We start from the raw sequence: 26,698 nt of genomic DNA on the forward strand, positions 1-26,698 counted from the left end.
CCATTGGATGTTAGTACATTTGTGAGAGTCTGTAGTTCGGTTTTTAGGTGTTGTTCGTCAGCTAAGCGTTTTGTTCTAGAGATGAGTGTCTTGGCTACGGAGTTGATTCAGGTTGGTGGTGGTGAGAGGCAGAGATAGCGGTTTGTGTGTGTTTTCTTCTGGTAGATGGTGTGTCCTAGGTTGTAGACTAAGACATCTTCCTAGATGTCTTAGTCTACAAGATACCCAATGGCTCCCTAGGACACACCATCTACCAGAAGAAAACACACACAAACCGCTATCTGCACGCACTCTCACACCACCACCCAGTGGTGTCTAGTTGTTCTGGTGTGCAGTGTTCTATAGCATTGTTTTGAGGGTAGGAGTTGAAACAGTTTATGTCCAGAATGTGAGGGATCTGTAAATATTTTCACAGCCCTCTTTTGACTTAAGTGTGAAGACCACCCATAAATCACTTTTTCAGTGTTGTAAACAAATGGTTGTAAATTGAGGACTACTTGTAATTTAATTGGTGCCAGTTTGGTGTTGGAGTTAAGACTAGACATTGGGACGCTGTGTCCTCTTTTAGCCATAGAAGCTGGCTGGATGACAACGATCAGTCGCTCCTAACAGTACAGGTAGTCCTCGATTTACGTCCAAATTGAGCCTAATATTAGCTTTCTTGCCACAGCTGTTCAGTTAAGTGCCGTTAAGTGCCGTTGTAACTTTGAACGATCACTAAACGAACTGTTGTAAGTCTACCTGTATTGTCTTTGTAGGATAAAAGGACCAAACAAGGATGACATGCTGTGTGGGATATAAACCTAATAAATAAGAGACTGCCAGGTATAAAATGTGAGTCCTATTTAGAAGCAAATCTTCACTTTATTTCACCTACAGAGTGAGAAATTTGGGGGCTGGAGATGCAGTTCACCTGCTGTAATTGACCTGGAAGTTTTGGATCTTCCTTTTGAATCTTGCTGAATTAGGACTTGCGACATCTCCAGTTCCGCAAAGTTGAAACTGAGGATAGCAATAGTAACAGCACTTACATACCGCTTCACAGCGCTTTACAGCCCTCTCCAAGCGGTTTACAGAGTCAGTATATTGTCCCCAACAATCTGGGTCCTCATCCTCAAATTGAGGATGGTTGAAAGAATCCTGGGAAGATGGTGGTAAGGGAAGCAACCTCATTTGCCATCTGAGAAATGGATTTTGCTGCCTGCAGAAACCATTTTTAATCAATGAAACAAACTTTATTATAGATTACAGAATCAGAGTGCACAAAAGAATATACGTTCTATAATTTTTTGTTGTTGTTAGTTGTGAAGTTGTGTCCGACCCTTCGCGACCCCATGGACAACTCTCTTCCAGGCCTTCCTGTCCTCTACCATCCCCTGAAGACCATTTAAGCTCACGCCAACTGCTTCAGTGATTCCATCCAGCCACCTCGTTCTTTGTCGTCCCCTTCTTCTTTTGCCCTCAATCTTTCCCAGCATTAGGCTCTTCTCCAGGGAGTCCTTCCTTCTCATTAGGTGGCCAAAGTATTTCAGTTTCATCTTCAGGATCTGGCCTCCTAAACAGCAGTCAGGGTTGATCTCCTCTAGGACTGACCGGTTTGATCGCCTTGCAGTCCAAGGGACTCGCAGGAGTCTTCTCCAGCACCAGAGTTCAAAGGCCTCAATTCTTTGGCACTCAGCCTTTCTTATGGTCCAATTTTCACAGCCATACATTGCAACTGGGAAAACCATAGCCTTGACTATAAACACTTTTGTTGGCAGGGTGATGTCTCTGCTTTTTAGTATGCCGTGTAGATTTGCCATAGTTTTCCTCCCCAGGAGCAAGCATCTTTTAATTTCTTGGCTGCAATCTGCAGTGATCTTGGAGCCCAGGAAAATAAAATTTGTCACTGCCTCCATTTCTTCCCCAAATCATGCTTAATTTATTATGTTTATAATAATGTGTGAGTTCTACAAGCTACAGATACAAACCTTGTGCCATCAAGTGTTCCTTTAGATCAGTGGTTCTCAACCTTTATAGTGCTGCGACCCCTTTAATACAATTCCCCACAATGTGGCGACCCCAACCGATCTCAGCGCGCCTCAGCAGCCGCAGAAGGGGGAAAAAAGCGGCAAACTGGTTTTTTGAATTTATCACGCCTGAAGCCGTATTGGCTAGCGATCTGAACTGCTTGCGATTGCCTTGAGGACGGAGGCATTAAAGCGGAGACTCCTCCCCTATTAAGTTTATCGCACCTGAAGCCAGATTAGGCTAGCGATTGGGAGTGATTGCAGCTGGCTTGAGAGGGAGACATCAGAGCAAAGATTTCTCTCTTTTTTAATTCATCGCGCCTGAAGCCGAATTCGGCTAGCGATTTGAAGAGCCTACAGCTGGCTTGTGGAGTCAACCATTGGAGCACGATTCTTCGACTCGCAAGTATACTTCCCATATTTCCGATGGTCTTAGGTGACCCCTGGCAAATCGTCATTCGACCCCCAACGGGGTCCCGACCCACAGGTTGAGAACCGCTGCTTTAGATCAAAAGAAGCTACATAGAGAATTGTGGGAGAATAACAGAGTTGGAAGGGACCTTGGGGGTAGGGGTGGGTTCTACTTAGCTTTTACTACTGGTTCACAATGGGAGCACCTGAACCAGTAGTAAAGGTAAATAGAATCCACCCCTGCATGCTTAGATCAGCCGGTTTTACTATTGGTTCTATAGAACCGGACCGAACCGGAAGCAACCCACCATTGCTTGGGGGTCTTCTAGTCCAATACCCCTGTTCAAACAGGAAAGCCTATACCATTTCATACAATCTCTTCTTGACAACCTTCAGTGTTGGAGCACCCAAGAATTCTGGAGGCAAGTCGTTTCACTGATTAATTGTTCTAATTGTCAGAAAATTTATCCTTGGTTCTAGGTTGCTTCTCTCCTTGATTAGTTTCCATCCATTGCTTCTTGTCCTGCCTTCAGGTGCTTTGGAGAGTAGCTTGACTCCCTCTTCTTTGTGGCAGCCCCTGAGATATTAGAATAGAATAGAATAGAATAGAATAGAATAGAATAGAATAGAATAGAATTTTTATTGGCCAAGTGTGATTGGACACACAAGGAATTTGTCTTGGTGCATATGCTTTCAGTGTACATAAAAGAAAAGATACCTTCATCAAGGTACAACATTTACAACACAATTGATGGTCAATGTATCAATATAAATCATAAGGATTGCCAGCAACAAGTTATAGTCATACAGTCATAAATGGAAAGAGATTGATGATGGGAACGATGAGAAGATTAATAGTAGTGCGGATTCAGTAAATAGTTTGACAGTGTTGAGGAAATTATTTGTTTAGCAGACTGATGGCCTTCGGGAAAAAACTGTTCTTGTGTCTAGTTGTTCTGGTGTGCAGTGCTCTGTAGCGTCGTTTTGAGCACTTTTTTTTTTTTGAGAACACTGCTTTTATGACACCCCTGGTCCTTTTTTTTTTATTAAACTAGACATGCCCAATTACTGCAACCATTCTTCCCATCTTTAGCCTCCAGTCCCCTAATCATCTTTGTTGCTCTTCTCTGCACTCTTTCTAGAGTCTCAACTAGAGGTGGGTTTCAGCAGGTTCTGTAACAGAAATTTTGAGTAGTTCGGAGAACCGGTAGTAAAAATTCTGACTGGCCCCGCCCCCATCTATTCTTTGCCTTCCAAGTCCCAGCTGATTAGGAGGAAATGGGGATTTTGCAGTATCCTTCCCCTGGAGTGGGGAGGGAATGGAGATTTTACAGTATCCTTCCCCTGGAGTGGGGTGGGAATGAAGATTTTATAGTATCCTTCTCCTGCCACGCCCACCAAGCCACGCCTACCAATCCATGCCACGCACACCAAGCCACGCCTACAGAACCAGTAGTAAAAAAAATTGAAACCCACCACTGGTCTCCACATGATTTTTATATCATGGGGATCAAAATAATGTAAAATTCCAAGTGTGATCTTACCAAGGCATCATAAAGTAGCACAAACACTTTACATGATCTTGATTCAGAGTTTTGGTGTGAAGTCTGTTAAGACCTTTTTCCTAATCTGAAATGGGCTGACTAGCCCACCAAGGTTGAAAAACCTTTATGAAGCAATAATTTCATTTGGCTGGCTTTGCCTTAGTTTAGGGTGTAAACCCTGTTGTGGCTTGATATTATAATTGATAATACAGAGCAATGTTTTTCATACTAAACAACTTTAGGATGTATGGACTTCAACTCCCAGAAATCCCTACCGAGCATACTAGCTGGGGAAATCTGGGAGTTGGAGTCCACACACCTTAAAGTTGCCAAGTTTGAAAAACATTAGAGTGATGTGGGAATTCAGCCAATTGAATTTTATTTAATAAAACTTTAGCATGATTAAATAGACCATAGCATGGTGCAATGTATACATTGAGCCAATGCATAGCACTGTAGAATGAAAATCTTACCAGCTAATTCAATTTTCTACCCTGCCAATTGTATTAGTTTAAACTACTGTATTTTATCTGTCCTCCTCCTAACCCTCCAAAAATGAGCTCTGACATTTCAATAAGTGTTATTTGCAAAATCTTTTGGTCTGGGAGTTAATTTTCTTTCTGGTAAAATATGCATCAGAGAAAATATAATTATTCACCTAGCGAAGCAATTGATATATCAAACAATTGCCATTAAGAAATGTGCCATGGAGACAATTAGGAACAAACCTCTGCCTCTTTCATTGTGTATTTCTACATTTTCAACAGATGTTTTCAATCTTCTGTGTTTATAGATGTGCTATTATTTGAAATTTTTGGCACAGGAAGATTTTCTTTGTGTAGTTTGACCTAAACAAACAGATGGGAATTTATTGGTTTGTTTTTTTAGCCTGCTTTTTAAGGGTTAGAGCGGTTCTGTGGTGTGTGTATATGTGTGACCCTATTCACTTCCTCTTTCTTTCTTTCTTCCTTCCTTCCTTCCTTCCTTTCTTTTTTCTTTCTTTGTTTCTTTCTCTCTCTCTCTCTCCCTCCCTCTTTTTTGTCTTTTCTTTCTTTTCCTTCTCCCTAATTTTTCTCTTCCTCCTTTCTTTCCCCTCCCTCCCTCCTTTTCTTTCTTTTTCTCTCTTCCTCCCTCCTTTCTTTCACCTCCCTCCCTCCCTCTCTCTCTCTCCTTCCCTCCCTCTCTCCCTCCCTCTTTCCCTCTGCTGGGTGACTTTGGGCCAATCGCCAGCAGACTGAGAGTTCTAGTCCCTCCTTAGGCATGAAAGCCAGCTGGGTGACTTTGGGCCAATCACTAGGAGACTGAGAGTTCTAATCCCGCCTTAGGCATGAAAGGCAGCTGGGTGAATTTGAGCCAATCAACCTACCTCACAGGGTAGTTGTTACGGGCAAAATAGAAAGAGATTAAATATGTTTGCTACCGTGAATCATTTATAAAAATTATAAATGGGGGGTAAAAAACTACAACTAAAAAAGAAGAATCTCTCATAATTCTTGATCCAGTACAGTATCATGGTTACAGGGTTGTTGTTGTTGTTGTGAGGAGAATAGGAGGAAGAAAGTGTGTCGGATATATTTGCCACCTTGAATTATTTCTAAAGATAATAAAAGTGGGAGACAAATAAATAAAAAATTGACAGGAGGTGTAGTTGAGCAATGTCCAGAGGCCCCTACAAACGATGCTTTTCATCTTAATTCTTAACAGAGAGATCCAGAGGTTAAAGATGACATTCATTTATTTTTTTCAAGTAAAGAGCACAGAACATATTTTCATGAAAAAAGACATGAATATGGAGTAGAAAGCCCCCCCCCACCATTCCCCAATCCTTTATAGAAAAAACCTATAAAAAAAGCAGTAAAGGAAAATAATAAAAATCTATAGATGTATTTCTTGTTTATGGACCAAAGTCGGGTCTGACCACTTGGTTGTTAAACAAAGTGATCACTAAGTAAAACCACAATGGTACTTACAATCTTACTTCAGCTTTCCAGACCCGTGAAGGTCATCAATGCGAGGACTGATTGCAGTGTTACCCAGAGTTACCATGTGGTAAGATGGGTGGCTAATGAATAAAATTACTGTTCCATCATTTTTTGTAACTAGCAACTGTTGCTAAATGAGGCACTTCCTTTCAGTGCCGTTGTAACTTTGAACGGTCACTAAATGAATTATTGAACGTTGTGGGCTACCTGTAGTCCTCATCCGGCTGGTAGACAGTTTGGGCTAACGATGCAAAGGGAGGGGCACTTAATTCACTTAACACTTAACTGGGATGGGCCCACAAATATATCTGATAAATGTCTCAGTGCGTTTCCTAGCGTTGCAGTGTCCCAGGAAAGGAATAGCCCTGCGTAGCCCTGCCTAAATAGCCTTTCCCTTTCCCCTACTTTACAGCCAGTCTTTCCTGTAACTTAAATGGGTAACTGATGCAAAAGGTCTTTGCGTAAGGCCTTCTTGTCTATTAAGATGTTAATGTCCCAGAGCATGACTGGCCATGCAGAAAAACCCACAAAAACACACTAACGTCTTGTAGAATAACAGGGAGACGGTAGTTTAGGAGTTAGTTTAGAAGTTGGTTTGCTAAATGTGAGTTGCCCAAGATTATAAGCGCTGTGTGCTTAGAGCTCGAACCATTGTCAGAGATCCCACACACCTACTTCACGGTCTGTTTCTGCTGTGACCCAGGCCCAAGTAGGTAGTAGGAAACTCACTCAGTGTAAAAACGAACATACTTTATTAGAGCGGCTGAGAATTAATTCATTCTCGGCGCAGTCCAACTAAATTAAAGCAAATTCCTCCCAACACAGTTCCTCACTCCCCGATGGCCCTGGCCCCACCTCTGCCTCCGACGCAGAGCCTTAAAGTTGCCAAGGTTGGAGACCCCTACTTTAAACAAGTGCTTTTAATTCTGTTGCTTCTGCTATTAGTCAAATGGAACCCCTTGTACATGTAAACCCTGACATACAACCATTTGTCAGCGATCATTCAAAGTTATAACAGCAAGGAAAAAAGTGATTTATGACCGTTCCTTGCACGTACAAGCGTAGCAACAGTCCCACAGTCATGTGATCAAAACTTGGGGACTGGCCTCTATGATGGTTGCAGTGTCCTAGAGTCATGTGATCGCCATTTGCAACCTTCACAACTGGCTGCCAACAAGTAGCGTCAATGGGGGAAACTGGATTTACTTAACAACGACGTGATTCCCTTAACAACTGCAGTGATTTGCCTAACAACCGTGGCAAAAAAAGGTCATGAAACCAGGCGCAATTCACTTAACAGTTCCCTTGCTTAGCAATGAAAATTCTGGCCCCACTTGTGGTCATAAATCAAGGATTACCTGTATTGGGTCACAAAAGGAGCCACGTTTTATTCATGAACGAAGGCGAATAGATATCTCCCAGGATAACGTTGCAGGATCCGGTCTGGGTCAGTCATAGGGATTAGAGATTTTGTTTTCCAAGCTTTCAGACTCGTGCTGGAACTCATCCTCAGGGAACTTCTCTCTGTGCTTTAGGCTGTTCTGTGTGTGTTTTTATATATTTATAAAACATATTTATATGTTGCCTGTTGTGTGTAGCTTTTTAGATGTAGATTGGGGTGTTGATGGCTGGTTATTGAATCCTTGGCTGCCAAGCCCCTGCCTCCTAAGTACTTGAAAAGCTGAGGGTAAATCGGCACTCCTGTTGACTGATGCGGGGCCTGTTTCCCAGGCTTCAATCATTTCCCTGGCTGTTTTTGTTCCTGCTTGTCCAACAATCTTAGCAGCTGCAAAATCGAATGTATGTACTTGTTTATTGCAGAGTTTTATTCCTTTGTGCAAAGCACGATCGGATGACCTCTTCCAATAAAGCAGAATTGGGTTCTTGGGAATGCATACTTTGGAATATTACACTGATGAAAGTACTGCCCTGAAACCAGGGGTGTAATTCAGCAGGTTCTGACAGGTTCTGGAGAACCGGTAACGGAAATTTTGTGTAGTTCGGAGAACTGGCAAATACTATCTCTGGCTGGCCCCAGAGTGGGGTGGGAATGGAGATTTTGCAAAACCCTTACCTCAGGAAAGGGAATGGAATGGGAATTTTGTAGTATCCTTCCCCTGGAGTGGGATGGGAATGGAGATTTTGCAGTATCCTTCCTCTGGAGTGGGGTGAGAATGGAGATTTTGCAGTATCCTTCCCCTGCCGTGGCCACCAAGTCACGCCCACAGAACCAGTAGTAAAAAAAATTTGAATTCCACCACTGTGAGAAACCCAAAATCTACATGAGGATGGATGTCCATGGCCCTGACCCTCTTCTTCTCGTAAGCTCACCGATGTAGATCGCAGATTGCAGGCAAGGCGATGATGGTATGATAACAGGTTTCAGCCGAAAGTGATTTCACTGCGTCTCTGAAATGGAAAAGTTGAAAATCTTGTCTACCTGGATACTAGCTGAAGCCACCTGTAACCTCAATGTTTCTGAAAGTTGGCAACTTTAAGCCGTGTGGACTTCAAGCTATCAGGGGCCGTGATAGCTCAGGCTGTAAGAAGCCTGTTATTAGAACACAGCAGCCTGCAATTACTGCAGGTTCAAGCCCGGCCCAAGGTTGACTCAGCCTTCCATCCTTTATAAGGTAGGTAAAATGAGGACCCAGATTGTTGGGGGGGCAATAAGTTGACTTTGTAAAAATATACAAGTAGAATGAGACTATTGCCTTATACATTGTAAGCCGCCCTGAGTCTTCGGAGAAGGGTGGGATATAAATGTAAATTTAAAAAAAAACAACTCCCAGAATTCCTTAGCCAGCCGGGCTATGTAACTCAGAGGCTGAAGTTGAGAGTTGCTTATGAAGTGATGTGATTGTTTGTGTCAATCAACTTCAGGGAGACAGAGGTGCCAGGGAAGGAGGGAGGGCTATACCGATGGTGGACCTAGAGTGATAAGAGAAGTTGCCTTATTTGCTTGTTTATTTCAGTGGATACAGAAGAGAAGATAGATTCTCAAGAACCTTTTTCAAATCCTGTTTGAGGTTGACTTCTGAACTGGGATAGGATGGGCTTGGCTAAAGGTTCATCTCTTACGTATATAACCATCCCAATGTTTAGTTTATAACAGTTTTCCGCGATTAGCTAATAGCTACTTCTTCTATTGAGGCCTTTGAACTCTGGTGCTGGAGAAGACTCCTGCGAGTCCCTTGGACTGCAAGGCGAACAAACAAGTCAGTTCTAGAGGAGATCAACCCTGACTGCTCTTTAGAAGGCCAGATCCTGAAGAGGAAACTCAAATACTTTGGCCACCTAATGAGAAAGAAGGGCTCACTGGAGAAGAGCCAAATGCTGGGAAAGAGTGAGGGCAAAAGAAGAATGGGACGACAGAGAACGAGGTGGCTGGATGGAGTCACCGAAGCAGTATGTGTGAGATTAAATGGTCTCCAGGGGACGGTAGAGGACAGGAAGGCCTGGAGGAATGTTGTCCATGGGGTCGCGATGGGTCGGACACGACTTCGCAACTAACAACAACAACAACAACTTCTTCTGTATCCCTATACTGGTCCAATGTGGATGATGTGATTTTCTATCAGGTATTGATAGAAAATTAAACAGGACGTTTGTGATCCATACTGTAGAGCAGGAGTCTCCAAACTTAGCAACTTTTAAGACTCGTGGACTTCAACTCCCAGAATTCCTCAGCCAGCAAAGCTTTGCTGGCTGAGAAATTCTGGGAGTTGAAGTCCACAAGTCTTAAAAGTTGCTAAGTTTGGACACCCCTGCTGTAGAGTCTGGGTGCTGACCTTTGGCCAGATCTTGTTATGGAACTATAACTGGGAAAGGAAACAAAATCTGTTGTGCCTGGAACTGATGGAAGAGAGACTCTACATCAGGGTTTCTTGGCAACGTAAAGGGATTCTGGGAGTTGAAGTCCACCTATCTTCAAGTTGCCAAGGATGAGGAGCATTGCTCTATAGCTGTGATGGCGAACCTATGGCACGCATGCCACAGGTGGCACGCGGAGCCCTCTCTGCGGGCACGCGAGCCGTCACCCAGCTCAGCTCCACTGCCCATGCCCACATGTTTCCCACCAGCCGGCTGATTTTCAGGTCTGCCCCGCAAGCGGGAGAGTTCTCTTCACTTTCTGCTGCCTGTGCTTTCCCAGATCTTCGGATATTCCCCTCCCAGCGCTGTTTTGGAAGGCAAGGCTTTTTTTCCCCTCCCAGCAGTTTTGGGAGGCTTCCCCCCCTCCCAGCTGTTTTGGGAGGCTTCCCCCCCTCCCAGCTGTTTTGGGAGGCTTCCCCCCCTGCCGTTTTAGGAGGCTTTCCCCTCCCCTCCCAGCTGTTTTGGGAGGCAATCCGTTTTGGGAGATGAGGATCCGCCCCCCCCAGTGCTGTTTTGGCAGGAGGGACATTGCATTATGGGTGTGGGCACATGAGCGTGCGCAATAGCACACGCGCGCACGTTTTTGACAACCAAGGAAAAATGGTTAGCCATCACTGCTCTATAGTATTAAACAAAGCAGGAAATTAGAGCAAGACGGCAAGTCTTTATCTCTGGATCACTTAACAGAATAACAGAATTGGAAGGGACCTTGGAGGTCTTCTAGTCCAACCCCCTGCTCAGGAAAATTACTTAAGCCTCCACGTTTACCACTAAACAGCAATGGGGAGGATGGGACTATAAGTTCATATATGGTGTAGGATGGAGAACTGTGAGAAGCTTTCACAGCTCAGTTTGGAAATGAAACATAATGTGGATTGATGTGCTAGTTTCATTCTCTTGTCTTTTTTTTTGTAACACACACACACACACACACACACACACACTGCTCTTGCATTTAAATTCACTCTTCTTATTTTAGAGTGCACTTCCTATCCGGACTTTAGAAACAAAGGTGAGGACTCTTGAAGATATTCGCAGGCTCTTCTAAGTCCCAAGGAAGCAACAGAAACAATTGAGTTCATCAGTTTTATGGCTTGTGCAAAACCCACTTTGAAAATCACATTTTCCATCTGGTCGGGCACACTCCAGATATTTTAGCAGCGTAATAGTCGGAATTGTTGTGTCGGCACTTTGAAAGTTGCTAGGTTGGACAAATTGGGTAGATGAGAGAAATAGCCAGCTTGTTGGACTTAATGTAAGTTTCCTGTGTGTTCTCATAACAAGAACTCATGAAAAAACAAGCAGGGACTGTAGCTCAGGGCTTGCAACAAGCTCAGCATCCATCTTATCAGAATAATGGAGTTGGAAGGGACCTTGGAGGTCTTCTAGTCCAACCCCTTGCTCAAGCAGGAAATCCTATACTGTTCTAGACAAATGGTTGTCCAATCAGCACCCACAGCTTCTGGAGGCAAGTTGTTCCAATTGTCAGGAAATTACTTTTTAGTTCTAGGTTGGTTCTCTCGATTAGTTTCCATCCACTGCCTCTTGTTCTGCTGCCTTCAGGTGCATTGGAAAAGAGGTTGACCCCTCTATTCTTTGTGGCAACCCTCCTCAAATATTGGAACACTGCTATCATATCACCCCTAGTCCTTCTTTTCTGTAAAGTAGCAATACCCAATTCCTGCAACTGTTCTTCCTATGTTTTAGCCTTCAGTCCCCTAATCATCTTTGTTGCTCTTCTCTACACTCTTTGTAGAGTCTCCACATCTTTTTTACATCATGACAACCAAAACTGGACACAACTGTAGTCTTACCAAGGCATTATAAAATAGTACTAACATTTCATGTGATCTTGGTTTTTATCCCTCTGTTAATGAAGCTTAGGACTGCACTGGCTTTTAAGTAAAATCTTAATTTTAAGATTTTATTTTTTATTTTAAGTAAAATCTTATTTTTAAGATTTTATTTTTATTTTAAGTAAAATCTTATTTTTTAAGATTTTATTTTCAATTTTAGGTAAAACCTTCCTTTTTCTGCAGATACTTGTTCCTGAGGAGATTAATTAAAATATTATAAAATACTACATGAAGCCAAGGAGTGTCCATTTCTCATCATTTTTTTTTAACTAAAAAGCAGGATTCAATACCCATGGGTCCGTGGCTTCTCTGGAAAAGGTAGCCAACGTGGAAGGAAATGCTGAAACCTAGAAAGTAGTAAAAGGTGTTAGATGATGGGGAAAGACTGTCTATAGCCAGTTCTGGGGAAAAACTGTCTTTAGCCATTTCTGAGAAAAGCCATTTGCATTCTTCGTATGGATGTTAACCAGAAAGTGATGAAAAGCAACGTATTGGGGATATTCGTGTCAGAGGCAGGCAAAGACTTAACATAGGATGTTTTTGCCTTCCAAATTCTCTTGGGAAGCCTGACTACTTACTATTTATTTATTAGATGTATATTCCACTTAAATAAGCCTCTGAAATGAGAAGCAAAACTTCTTCAAGCAAAAACAAAGAAAGTCCAGTTGCCTTTTGAAAAAAGCACCTTTGACTCAATACTAGCTCTCTTAACACTCAAATGGAGCTGCTATCAACTATAATGTTATACATTTTTACAGATTCACTGTTGTCCTATTTTATATTTGTAGATTTGATTTTTTCCCCCAATATGCAACTGAATTTTGAATTTGCCGCTGTAAATGTCTCTGTAAATTTTAATTCATAAAATTTAAAAAATCAGTTTTCTGACTTATCAACTTTAAATTCCTTACAAAATCATGCTCAATTTAAATGTTAATTAGTATTTATTTTTATATCTTTTATATCACCAGTCTCCAGGCAATATACAGAAACATAAGATCATAAAAGAAATCTATATGTCATAAAACCCACACTTCAATGCTGAATAAAATCCTGAGGAACATATAAAATAATAAACAAGGGTAGCACCAATGTCTGCTTGAAGAAAATCATTTTACAGCCTTGCAATATTGGAGTAATTTTCAAAAGCATCTACTCAGACTATTAATGCAATGGTTAACCTTCAAGTTCCACCAAGGAGCTTCTGTGGCTGATGGGAACTAAAACCTAAATTTCCGTAGTCCTATTTCCTATCTCCTAATCCAATACTTTCACCACCATCTATATACTACTAAAACTCATAGGGTAACAATTTTTGAACCAAGGTATCTCAGATGGGCTAACTTACAGAACGTGTCCAAAATCTGGGACCCATAACTCCCATGAAATTGGCAAATTTATAAAATTTGACAAAACATTTCAGGACATAAAAAAAAGATCATAAAGCATTTTATGACATAATACAAAATGTCATAAAACACTTCCTGTGCTGATGTCTGAATGGGCTATATAATTCAACTGTTTTCAAGGCAGACACATCTCTGAAAGTATCCCAAGTGGGATCCAGTGAAGACAGTATATATTAGGATCTCTGCCATTGTTGAAGGCATCGAGGAATCTGGTAAGGAAATCTCTCTGAAAGGATGTCCCAATGGGTCATGGGTCATCTAGCACCATTTATTTGTTAAATTTACATTCCACCTGTTGAGTTCAAGTCAAGGGAGGTAGAGGTGAGAGTGAATGTGGGTAGCCAAAAGTCACCGCATACATTTCTACACCTTCAAAAGATCCATGTGAAGTGAAATTTGGAGGATCCAAGCCTTTGCTTACACACACACACAACAATCCACACCAGGTCTTAACAACATATGTTGGCAACAATGTGGAGAAAGCGCAGAGAAGAGCAACAAAGATGATTAGGGGACTAGAAGCCAAAACATATAAATAACAGTTGCAGAAATTGGGTATGTCTAGTTAAATGAAAAGAAGGACTAGTGGGTGTGTGTGTGTGACATGATAGCAGTGTTCCGATATCTGTAAAGAAGAGGGTTTTTTTTTCCCAACCTGTTCTCCAAAGTACCTGAAGGCAGGGCAATGGATGGAAAATAATCAAGAAGAGAAACAACACAGAACCAAGGAGAAATTTTGTGATAGATACAACAATTAATCAGTGAAACGACTTGTCTCCAGAAGTTGTGGGTGCTCCATCACTGGAGGTTTTTAAGAAGAGATTGGAAATGTGTCCGAAATGGTATAAGTTTTCCTGCTTGAACAGGGGGTTGGACTCGAAGACCTCCAAGGTCCCTTCCAATTCTGAGAGCCACAGTGAGAACGCTGGAGAAACTAAGCGGTGATAATTATAAAACATGTTCTAAGCCTGGGGAACAAAGAAAATGTTAAAAAGAAATTCAAACGAATGCTGTCTTAATTTCCTGGGTTTAAAAGGAAGGGGAAGTGCACGCTGGTTTTCAAGATCTTACTTTAGCCTATGTCAATAAAGTAGACTTCTAGCCATCTTATGGAGTGTCTTTCCTGGCTTGTTCTACCACAAAGGACTGACAGGTGGCCGTCATCTAAGTGTAAGCAACTTTCCCTTCTTCCCATAGTTGACTCTGGGTAAAATCTATAGGGGTTTAATGTCAGCTTGCTCAGTCATTTACTTGTTCTCCCAGCTCTGCGAGTCACTGTTTGGATGAGCAAGTCCTACCCAGTTCTCAGATAACATCTCAAAAACACGACAGTTTTGCAAAAGAAAGAATTTCATCTTAAAATTTTACAGTCTAAATCAGGGAGGGGCAACCTGGAACACCATCTGCCCCTCAACCTCTTTTTCCCCCCCACCCCATCACCTGGAAAGGCTTGTGGTTTCACTTACTGAAAATTGGTGTGTGGTTTTTCAGACTTTTGAGACAGGAAATTAATGAAAATTTTAGTGTGGGCCCTAAAGCACGCTTGAATTGTCTGAGTTGGAAAAACAAAGGAAGCCCCTGAAAGCTCCTGCCCATAAACCCAGGATAAATAAAATCTTGCCTCTGTCTCTTTACCATCTTAGTTTTACTCTGAGAAAGAACTGCCTAAACAGTTTTAGCTCCCGAGCACTCAGACTTTCCTTCTAGATTTAGTTCAGTTTGCTGTAGTGGTGAAGGTGCTGGGCCTAGAAACCAGGAAACAAGCGAGCCGGAAAGAAGCAGCAAGCGGGCGACCGGGCGATTGGGTGAGCATGGGCGGGGGGGCTAGGGATTTTTCCTACCTGTTCTCCAAACCATCCGCTGCCATTGCTACCGGATCAGGTGATCTGGTCCAAACCGGGAGCACTTCACCCCTGCCAAACCCATAATTCAATGCGCCCCACCCCTGTGCAGGCGCGTGTGACACCCCCCCCATGCTCCCTCTGGAAGATAACAAATGGGCCATTTCTGGCCTCCGGAGGGCCTCCGTGGGGGTGGGGAAGGCCGTTTTCTCCCTCACCAGGCTCCTAGAAAGCCTCTGGAGCGCTGGGAGAGCGAAAAACGGGCCTTCCCCACCCCCGTGGAGGCCCTCCAGAGGCTGGAAACAGCCTGTTTCCCGACTTCTGGTGGGCCCGGAAGGTTCGAAAATCAGCTGGCCAGCATGTGCATTCGTGCTGGAGGCTGAGCTAGGCAACGCTCGCATGCCCATCAATATGGCTCCGTGTGCCATCTGTGGCACATGTGCCGTAGGTTCGCCATCATGGCTCTAGTTCATTTGGGAGGGATAGGGAAAGAGGTACCCTATGTAGAAAACTAAAAGGAAGAAAAAATAATTAGTTCATGAAAACTAGATAAAACTGAGAAGGTCTCTCCATATATTTTTTTTTACAAACTTCCATTAGGGCAACTAAAACTTTTTTCTTCAAAATACAAATTGGCCTTATAATATCTTAAGGCCAGACACATTTATTCTGGCCTAGACAGCCATGTGCTTTCGTTGCTGAAATTACTGGAAAAACAGCACAGGAAAAACTTCATGGCCACAGGCAGAGGAAAGGTTGAGCATGTTATTTATCAAACAAAGAAGATATTTGTAGCTTGTCATGTCAGATTTTTTTTTTCTAATTGCCCCAGGGGAAGAGTATTTGATTTTAGATATGACTATGAAACTTGTTTTTTTCCTAAGCTGACATAGTGAAAAAAGCCATGAGAAAAAGTTATGAGTTGGCCCTTTATGGATTTTTTGCTGAAAAAAAGGCAAAAACAAACTTGTGATTTATGAGTTTAAAGATCAGAAAGCTTATGCAAGGAATGAAATTAAGATGTAATTTGAGAGAGAGAAATGTAACTATAATCGCTGTCAAGAAGATTGGAAGCCATATTATCTACCCCTTCCTTCCTTCCTCCCTCCCTCCCTCCCTTAGTTATCTTTATTTTCTTTTATGATTTTTGTGGGCTGCAAAGATTTGGGCTGCAAATTTTTGTACACAAAGGCATTCATTTGGGAAATTTTGATTTTAAAAACCAGGTTAGACAGGTGTATCTACAGGGCTGCTCCAAAAAGTCAAAATGGCATCGGTGACCACACAAACAATTGTGGTCCACACTTTTCAATTGTTCATACATTAAAGGGGGAGGAGCTTTAGCAGTGTGCTCTCAGTTAACCTCTTCATTTTTTTGAATCATCCTGTGGTTGCCCCTGATGTTAATTTTTTTAAAAAACCTTTTAACTGCCTCCATTAAGGAAAGTTGCAAGGGACAGTGAATACAGAAGTTTCCATGTAAAAAGAATAATAGAAATATTGAGACCTATGACATAAATTGGATTGAGGCTAATAATCTCATTACAGGTAATTCTCAATCCCTCCGCTACCTGCTGAAGTTATTTTACATTTTATATTATTTTATTTTATATATTATTTTATTTTGTTTTATTATTATTTTACTCTGAACCAAGATAAAATTTCCTTGTTTGATTTTCCTTCCTGTTATCAGAAAAAATACAGCTTTCCTTAGCAGCATCTCCTAAGTCAAGTGATCACATTGCAGAGTTGAAACTGTGTGTAGTCAGAAGGCCCTGCCTGATAAATTGTGTTTTCTTAAAAGCTAAGACAGAAAAAATGGGGATGGGAGGCTGAGGGTGAGGAAGCAAAAAAAGTTTTGAAGGAAAATAACTGACTAGATCACATGTTCTTTTTTTTTCTTGACAAGAAGGGATGTAACACCGCTTACATTCCTGCTTCCCAAAATTCAATTATACCCATTTTACACATGTGGAATACTGAGGCTGAGCATTGATCACCAAGCAAAGGGACGGTGAATATACCTTGACGCATCCCTAACCATTGACAGAATGAGCAGCACTGAAAGGCTGTTTCTGACTCACTTCTTGCAGCCATTTTAATCTTTTTCCCCTCCTTCCACAGGTGAAACTGGTCCGCTATATTGGTATCCAGTTACAGTGCAAGTTCAGCGTCCCCTTAAATGACAGGACGGTTGAGCTGAACAGCTATCCCAGGCTCAGCGACTGGTTGTACCTTGTTAACCTGCGGAAGGACGTCATTCAGGTAAGGCAGTAACGTCAAACTCGATTTCATTGAGGGCAGCTGCATCAGTGTTATGTTTGACCTTGGGGGGCCGGGGTAGGAATGGTCAGCTTGATGTCACTTGTGTCGGGGTGCCTGTGGTGGCCCAAGCGCTTTGCCAGCAAAAAGGAGCTCCCGATCTCCGTTTTCGGCTGGGATGGCCTCCTGCAACCCTCTGCCAGTAAAAAGCTCCATTTCAGGGGTGAAATGTAAAATTTGTTACTACCGGTTCTGTGGGCGTGGCTTGGTGGTGGGGTAATGTGATTGGGTGGGCATGGCCAACTTTTTTTTTCTTTTTTTACTTTTAAAAGCATTTTTTCTACAACCTGTTCGCCTGAAGAGGTGGTAAAAAAATGCTTTTAAAAGCCTCTGATGATCAGGCAACTCAGCTGGGATCGCCAGAGGAGCCTTTTAAAAGCATTTTTTCTGTAACCTTTTTGGCTGAAGAGGTTGTAGAAAAAATGCTTTTAAAGAGTTCTGACGATCCCAGCTGAGCTGAAGAAAAAAATGCTTTTAAAAGTAAAGAAAAATAACCTCTGATGATTGCACGCCTCAACTGGGCATGGGCGGGGGGGCAGGTATTTTTGCTACCGGTTCTCCGAATCACCCGCCGCCATCGCTACCGGATCAAGTGATCCATTCTGAACCGGGAGCATTTCACCCCTGCTCCATTTTCACTTGGCAGAGGGTTGCAGGAGGCCGTCCCAGCCGAAAACAGAGATGGGGAGCCCCTTTTAGCTGGCAGAGGCACCATAGGCTGGTCCTTTGCTGTCTCCAGACGGGCCCCGCAGGCCAGATCTAAGCACTCAGTGGGCCGGATGTGGCCCGCGGGCCTTGAGTCTGCCTCTCCCTTAGGTAAGGCGAAGAAAGTCCATGTTTTTTTCATGGGTATAATTGAATAGTTGTCATGGTTAATGGTAAAGGTGACCTCCCTATTTTTTATTTAGTATTACTCTCTCTTTAAGAGCTTTGATTTGTTGGCATTTGCCGTACAGGTAGTCCTCGACTTACAACCACTCATTTAGTGGCTATTTGAAATTACAATGGCACTGAAAAAGGTTACTTATGCCTTGTCCTCATACTTCCAACCATTGGGCACTAGTCCTCACACTTAGGACCAGCACAGCACCCCACCCCCCCCATGGTCATGTGTTTAGAATTTGGGAACTTGGCAACCAGCATGTATTCATGACGGTTGCAACATCCCAGAATCACATGATCACTATTTTCAATCTTCCCACCCAGCTTCTGGCGAGCAAAGTCAATGGGGGAAGCCAGATTCACTTCATGACTCTGTGATTCACTTAACAATCATGGGGGGAAAAGGTTGTAAAATTGAGCACAGCTCACTTAACAACTGCCTTATAATAGAATAATAGGATAATAGAATAACAGAGTTGGAAGGGACCTTGGAGGTTGTGTAGTTCAAAGCTGGCTGGGGAATTCTGGGAGTTGAAGTCCGCCAGGCTGAAAGTTGCCCAGGTTGGAGACCTTTGGTCTAGTCCAGTGCTTCTCAATTATTTTCTGTCATGCCCCCCTAGGAAGAAGAAAACATTTTTCGCGCCCCCCGCACGACATAAACACGGGGCTTAGCTTGTTATGACAGTGTTTGCCGAGGTCAAACGTGCCCCCCTTTACGGAGCCTCGCGCCCCCCCTGGGGGGCGCGCCCCACTATTTGAGAAGCACTGGTCTAGTCCAACTCCCTGCTTAAGCAGAAAACCTATACCATTTCAGACAAATTGTTGTCCAAATTTTTCTTAGAAACCTCCTGTGTTGGAGCGCTCACAACTTCTGGAGGCAAGTCATTCCAATGATTAATTGTTCTAACTTTCAGGAAATTTCTCCTTAGTTCTAGGTTGCTTCTCTCCTTGATCAGTTTCCACCCATTGCTTCTTGCCCTGCCCTCAGGTGCTTTGGAGAATAGCTTGACTCCCTCCTCTTTGTGGCAGCCCCTCAAATATTGTAACACTGCTATCATGTCATCCCTAATCCTTCTTTTCATTAAACTAGACATACCCAGTTCCTGCAACTGTTCCTCATATGTTTGAGCCTCCAGTCTCCTGATAATTTTTGTTGGTCTTCTCTGCACTCCTAGAGTCTCCACATCTTTTTTACATTGTGATGACCAAAACTGGATGCATATTCCAAGTGTGGCCTTACCAAGGCATTATAAAGTGGTAATAACACTAAACGTGATCTTAATTCTATCCCCCTGTTAATGCAAAAATACTGGCCCCAATAGTGGTTATAAGCTGAGGACTAACAGTAATGTTTCTATCTGAGTAGAAAAATATTCATAATGTATAATGCCCTGATTTCTTATGCCTTCTTGTGCCTTTTGTAGGGAGGGGTGTTTTTTTTTGGGCAGTCTGTTTTTGTGACATATTTTCTTCCTCAACACATAATCTCCAGAGTTCGTTGTCCATAAAGTGAGCTTGCTTTTAAACCTCGCTAAAACTCAACATGATTTTCTGGCAGCTGTTAAAGTGTTCCCTCCAACAAGGCTTTTTATTGTTTCCTAATATGTTTACTATTATTATTGCTTCCTAGTATGATTGCTTATTAGTATCCTATGACTATCACTAAGTGTTGTATCTTATGATTCTTGACGAATATATTTTATTTTTATGTACACGGATAGCATATGCACCAAAGACAAATTCTTTGTGTGTTCAATTACACTTGGCCGATAAAGAATTCTATTCTATTCTCTTTACACCATAACTTCTTTCTAAAGAAGAAACTTTGTGGTGTATGTGTATCGGGGTGTGTGTGTTTCTCTGAGTGATTTGAAAGGTGCTGGCATGAGAAGGGTGTTGGAAAAGCGTACACAAGAATTCATTGCAAGGTATTTTTTTCCAACCGCTTATCCCAGGTTTCCCGTTATTTGGAAAAGCACAGCAGGAAAGATATATTATTCATCAACCTGCATTGTATTTCATGTCAGCCCTTCCTTTTGTGGGATGAAGTCTGACAGCTTTTGCACAATTTTGTTGACTTCTGCCTGGGTTTTCAAGTAAAGACACACATCAGCAAAATGCATGAGATGTTATCGCGTCTAACCAATTTCTCTGCTCCACTTTCCACCAGGGGAAAAAGTAAACTTGTTTAGCGACACATTTTCCTGAACTATTACGATCTAATCCTGTGTTTATTTTAACAATTGCACAGAAAAAAGTGGCTGATAGCTGGGGAATTTAACTTGTGAGTGTCTGCTTTTATGTTTGGCAGAAAAGAGCAAGTTTCTAGTCCTTCATGTCTACCGAGACAAGTGACCTTTCCAAAAATCAAAGTCAGTGTATGGGAAGCCAGATTCACTTAATGACTGTGTGATTCTTTTAATAACTGTGGCAAACTAGGTCATAAAATTGGGCTCATCTAACAACCGCCCCACTTAGCAACAGACGTTCTGGTCCCAATTATGGTCATAAATCAAAGACTATTGCACAGTACATATACATGTGCCATACCCCACCAAACCAATATTTCACAGAAAATGCTGCTAGACACACTTCTAGTATCTCAAGGATGGATACCTTGCCCAAAAACAATTTTTGCCAGCTTCAGCATATTAAGAAATCTTCATTTGCCCTTCTTTCTCAGGATTGCCGCTTTAAATCTTTAAGAGAATCCATTTCTTTTTAGGCAGTGAGATTTAGGTTTAGTTTACATAGCATCAGTGGTTGGATTCAGCCGGTTCGGGCAAACCAAAGTAGTTAAATTGTTGGCTGGCCCTGCCCCTCCCTGCCCTGCTCCACCCCTCCCCATCCCGCCCCTTCCAGGAGTCCCCACATGCCCCATTTTGGTAAGTGCATTTTCGCTCCCAGGAGGCTGCAGCGAGGCCTACTAGACCAAAAACGGGGCACAAGGTGGTGGTGACACGTCCCCCCCGTCGCCCGTTTTTCCTCTCGAGGGGGGGGGGCAGGAGGACAAGTGCTTCCTGTCCCACTCCCTGGCCACGCCCACCATGGCCACACCCACCCAGCCGGTTATTAGGGCAGAGAACTGGTTGTTGAATTATTTGAATCCCACCACTGCATAGCATGCTGAGCCATGGCTCATTAATTGTGGTTTGCTGAATAAAAACATCGTTGATTAGCTTTGCGCAACATCTTAAGCGCCAAACAAGGAACTTGTGTCCAAATCTTCAGTAGGGTCACTTACAGACGTGACAATTGGCAACGAATCACATGGAGACTAATTTTCATTAGAAACAACATCACAGGTCATCTACTCCAGCTTCCCTTCAATGCCGATCAAGGCTCTGAAGATTTCTGCTAAATGAACATACTACTTCGTGAGGCAATATATCCAGCCATTAACAGCTCCTACGATCAGGAAATTCCTCCTAATGCCGTATAGATTTTATTCATAGTCTCTGAAAAACAGAAAACAAGTTACCTCCTTTGGTATGCAATAATCTTTGATGTATTAATCATGTATGTATTAATCAAATTTATATACAGTAGTGGCCAAAATTGTGGAAACCTTTGGGGAAAAGTATATTTTTGAGGTTTGATGGCTAATAACACCACTTTTTTTTTTTTTGGAGTAGTACCATAAAATTATATATCAGTGGAAAGATAATTTAATCACGCAAGTAATGCTTTTCAACCTAAAAGTGGCTTTTTTCGTGGAATTTTATGTTTTAGGCCAAATTCCTGCAGTCTGCGCCGAACAGTCCTTGCACTCAACTTCACATTGCATTGCGCCATTTCATCTTGTATACACCCGAATGATTTTCTTTTGTCACATAGTCACAGTCTCTTAATTCTTCTATCATCACTTGCTGCTGTGCACCTTTTCCTGCCTTTACTAATGTAGTTTTGTAGTTATTGAGCCTCCTTATACCTCTTCAACACTTACAAATGCCACCTTTGGTTAAGTTTGTTTTGGAGTAGTGCCATAAAATTGGTGATTGGTAGACTGTGGTAGATTGTGGTGACAGAAGAAATCATATTCAGTGCAGACTGCAGGAATTTGGCCTAAAATCTAGAATTCCACGAAAAAAGCCACTTTTATCTCTCAAACAAAGGTTGAAAAGCATTACATTCGTGACTAAATTTTCTTTCCATTGATATATAATTTTATGGTACTACTCCAAAAAAAAGTGGTGTTATTTATTAGCCATCCAAACCTCAAAAATACACTTTTCCCAGAAGGTTTCCACAATTTTGGCCAATACTGTAGCTGCCCATCTCGCCAAAGGCAACTCTAGGTGTTTTGATAGCTGTAGCTGGCTGTCAGTTTTCTACTGTGTTTCTGTGACTAATTTGCTAATTTAGTTTAGACTAGCTGGTTTGGTCTAGTCCGGGTCCACAGCCTTTCTGCCTTTGTGGACCGGCAGGGGTTGGGGTTGGAGAGGGGAGTGTTTCTGTGCCAGTGGTTGGCAAATGGAGCACACGCGCACAAGCTCACCCACTGCTTGCGCAAGAGGGGATGTGCGCATGTGCACACATGCTCGCCTGCCACTTCTGTGTCCTGGTTCCAATCGGCTCAAGGCCCGATAGTGGGCTGTGACCTGGGGGTTTGGCACAGGGGTGAAAGTCAGCAGGTTCTGACAGGTTCTGGAAAATCAGTAGCGGAAATTTTGAGTAGTTCGGAGAACCGACAACTACCACCTCTGGCTGGCCCCAGAGTGGGGTAGGAATGGGGATTTTGCAGTATCCTTCCCCCAGAGTGGGGTGGGAATGGGGATTTTGCAGCATCCTTCCCCCTGGGGTGGGATGGGAATGGGGATTTTGCAGTATCCTTCTCCTGCCATGCCACCAAGCCACACCCACAGAACTGATAGTAAAAAAAATTGGATTTCACCACCGGTTGGGCACCCCTGGGGTGGCCAACCACTGGTCCAGAAACCAAGAGACTGTGGGTTCTAACCCTATTTTTGGCATGAAAGCAGCTGGGTAACCCTTCCCTTCTCTTCACTGATGGAGAATTTTATATTTCCTTTTAGTAATTTCATTCTTTTTAGCCCCTCGTTGAAGTCTGTCTAGATCTTTCTGACTCCTTCTGCTAATGTGTTTGCACTCCCCCTAAATTTCAACAGTTCACCAAGATTACAGCTAGCGGGTCTGCTAATTCCTTCAGTACACTATGATGTAACCATCTGGCCCTCAATATGGGCATTTGTTTAAATTAGCTAAGAGGTTTTTTATGCTCTCTTGTTCTGTTCCGAGCTGTAGTTCCCTCCTACTGGTCACACAACAATGGCCAGCCACAGTTTCAATTTTCCTGAGAAAAAAATTAAAAATATGAGCTACCACATTCTGCTTTCCTGCTGTCATCCATTACCAATGCACCCCTTTCTTAAACCTCTTTGCCTTTCTTTCTGTAACAGATAATTTTTGTTGTTGTTGAGATGTTTTTTACGGGCCTCAGTTCATTCTGACACAATCTCTACAATTTCTGGCCATTCCCTTGTATCCGTCTTTTTTTTTTATTTTGTCAAAACATTATATACAAGCACATATATTGAAAGGAAACAAGAGGACAGGAACGGTAGGCACTTTTGTGCACTTATGCATGCCACTTATAGTCCTTTTAGGAATGGGGTGAGGTCAATGGTAGACAGTTTTTGGTTAAAGCTTTTGGGAGTTTGAGAAGAAACCACAGAGTCAGGTAGTATATTCCAAGCATTAACAACTCTGTTACAGAAGTCATATTTTCTGCAATCAAGATTGAAGCGGTTGACATTAAGTTTGAATCTATTGTTTGCTCTTGTATTATTGCGATTGAAACTGAAGAAGTCTTTAACAGGAAGGACATTGCAATAGATGATTCTGTGTGTTAAACACAGGTCTTGTCGGAGTCAGCGGAGTTCTAGGTTTTCTAATCCCAGGATTTCAAGTCTGGTGGTATAAGGTATTTTGTTGTTTACAGAGGAGCGGAGAACTCTTCTTGTAAAATATTTCTGGACTCGTTCAATTGTATTAATGTCAGAGATGTGGTATGGGTTCCGGACAAGTGAGTTGTATTCAAGAATAGGTCTAGCAAATGTTTTGTATGCTCTGTTTAAATTAAATTAAATTAAATTAAACCTGTCTTCGTTTACAGGTTCCCTTTTCTACTGATGGATTGATTATATGCTATCAAATCGGGGTCAACTCTTAGTGATCACAAAGAGATTGTCTTCAATTTACAACCACTTGGAAATTTGCAACCCAAATTTGAATTTCCAACAGTTGGGCTTCTTCCTCTGTGGTCACGTTACCAAACTTTGGGTCCTCAGCAACATGGTCACATTTACCCTTGGCTTAACAACCGCCATAAAAAAAAACATTGTAAAATCAGGTCAATCATGTAACGGAGCCATTTTATGACCCTCTTGACACACTATCCATAATGGGCTGGCTCCATTATTGTCATATGTCAAGGTCTGTTAGTTGAAAGGTTTCCTCCATTCTGATGATTCCCTAACCTGATGTTTCGAGTCTTCTAATTGTGTACTCATTGTGCCGTAACCAAGTCCTCAACCTGGTCATTCTGTTCTTTTTCCTTCCACCTTTCCCATTATTAAAGTATTCTTCAGAGAGCTAGGTCTTTACATAATATGTCCAAAGTAGGATAATTTGAGCTAGAATAGAATTTATTGGCCAATTGTGATTGGACACACAAGGAATTTGTCTTGGTGCATATGCTCTCAGTGTACATAAAAGAAAAGATCATCAAGAATCATAAGGTACAACACGTAATGATAGTCATAGGCTACAAAAAAGCAATCAGGAAACAATCAATATCAATATAAATCGTAAGGATACAAGCATCAAAGTTACAGTCATACAGTCATAAGTGGAAGGAGATGGGTGATGGGAACGATGAGAAGATTAACAGTAGAGCAGATTTAGTAAATAGTTTGACAGTGTTGAGGGAATTATTTGTTTAGCCAACTGATAAACAAAAAAACTGTCCTTGTGTCTAGTTGTTCTTGTGTGCAGTGCTCTATAGAGTCGTTTTGAGGGTAGGAGTTGAAACAGTTTATATCCAGGATGTGAGGGGTCTGTAAATATTTTCACAGCCCTCTTTTTGATTCGTGCAGTATACAGGTCCTCAATGGAAGGCAGGTTGGTAACCACTGATTTTTTCTGCAGTTCTAATGATCCTCTGAAGTCTGTGTCTGTCTTGTTGGGTTGCAGAACTAAACCAGACAGTTATGGAGGTGCAGATGACAGATTCAATAATTCCTTTGTAGAACTGGATCAAGCAGCTCCTTGGGCAGTTTGAGCTTTCAGAGTTGGCTCAGAAAGATCTTCTGTACCTCAACTAAGTACTCAGGGTTGATTTGTTGGGAATAATCCTGGGAAACGCTCTGATAAAAGGCAGCCCAGACCTCCAAGAGGACTTCGGTCATGGCATTACATCTCTACATTGAATTTCATTTTGTTAGTTCTGTTTCAGCAACTTTGAGATTGCTGTCTGCATCTTGGGACAATCTTCAGTATCTTCATTTCTGCATCGAAAGGGGGATAGATGCTAGGTTTCTAGATAATACCTTCCTGCTTCCATGGTTCAGATTTCTCTTCTACGTCTTTCCACCATTTCCTTCTTGAAGAGAGTCCAAAGGATATAGCCACCTTCATCCTTTTGGTCCCAAGGTGGTCTTGATGACCACAGGTTGATCTACTGTTGTCACTGACTCATCAGGATTATCTCCAACTTCTTAAGATATCTGAACTTGCTATCCATTCTTAAGGTCAGGTCTATCGCCTAGACCCATGATGGCGAACCTAAGGCATGTGTGCCCAAAGTGGCACACGGAGCCTTGTCGGCTAGCACATGCAGCGTTGCTTGTTCCTCTTCTGGGTTTCTGGCGCGCATGCGCGCACAACAATCAGCGGTTTTGTGTGTGTGCGGCAGTGCCGGAAACCAGAAGAACTGGTCTTCCGGTTTCTGTTGTGTGCATGCGCTCTGACCAGGTGATCATCGTGGGCGCATGCATGCCGGTAACCGGGAGACAAGCTGGCTGGTGCGCCTGCGCGTGTTGGAAACTGGAATTTTGTTTCCCAGCACGCAGATGCCCACTTGGCAGCTTCTCTTCGCCGCACTTTTAAATGTCTCTAATCTCTCTCTCTGAATGCAAACAAAGAACCATGATCACTAGGTTCTGGCTCCAGACAGATGAGTGTTTCCTTTTCTTTTTTTTAAATAGCACAATACCAAGTCATTAATATGCTGCATATGATCATCCGACTCTTTTTCCAAATCCTTCATAACAAGCTTTACAAGGAATTGGAGATTTTTTTTAAAAAGTTATATTTTTTTTACATTTTTGAACTACCCATCTCCCTCAAAGAGATACCATCCAGTGGAAGGGATGCCGCACTCCCTTTTCACGTGCACACTCCCTTTTGGGTACTCGGTGCCGAAAAGGTTCGCCATCATTGGCCTAGACTCATCTACTTTCACTTCACCAGTTGGAGAATTCAATCCTGAATTGCTTAGGACAGTGATGGCGAACCTTTTTGGTACTGAGTGCCCACATGCATACAC

General features: G+C 42.4%; 1 protein-coding gene across 1 annotated transcript in view; it reads left to right on the forward strand.

Moving 5' to 3' along the window:
* KSR1 (kinase suppressor of ras 1) overlaps positions 1-26,698 on the forward strand; it is a 197,202-nt gene that overhangs the window by 74,307 nt on the left and 96,197 nt on the right. Inside the window, exon 2 of the mRNA XM_058164242.1 lies at positions 17,050-17,190. Within this exon, the coding sequence (XP_058020225.1) occupies positions 17,050-17,190 (141 nt within the window). The remainder of the gene's footprint in view (positions 1-17,049; positions 17,191-26,698) is intronic.

The sequence above is a fragment of the Ahaetulla prasina genome, chromosome 1, assembly GCF_028640845.1.
Source record: "Ahaetulla prasina isolate Xishuangbanna chromosome 1, ASM2864084v1, whole genome shotgun sequence".
NCBI classification, from domain to species: Eukaryota; Metazoa; Chordata; class Lepidosauria; order Squamata; family Colubridae; genus Ahaetulla; species Ahaetulla prasina.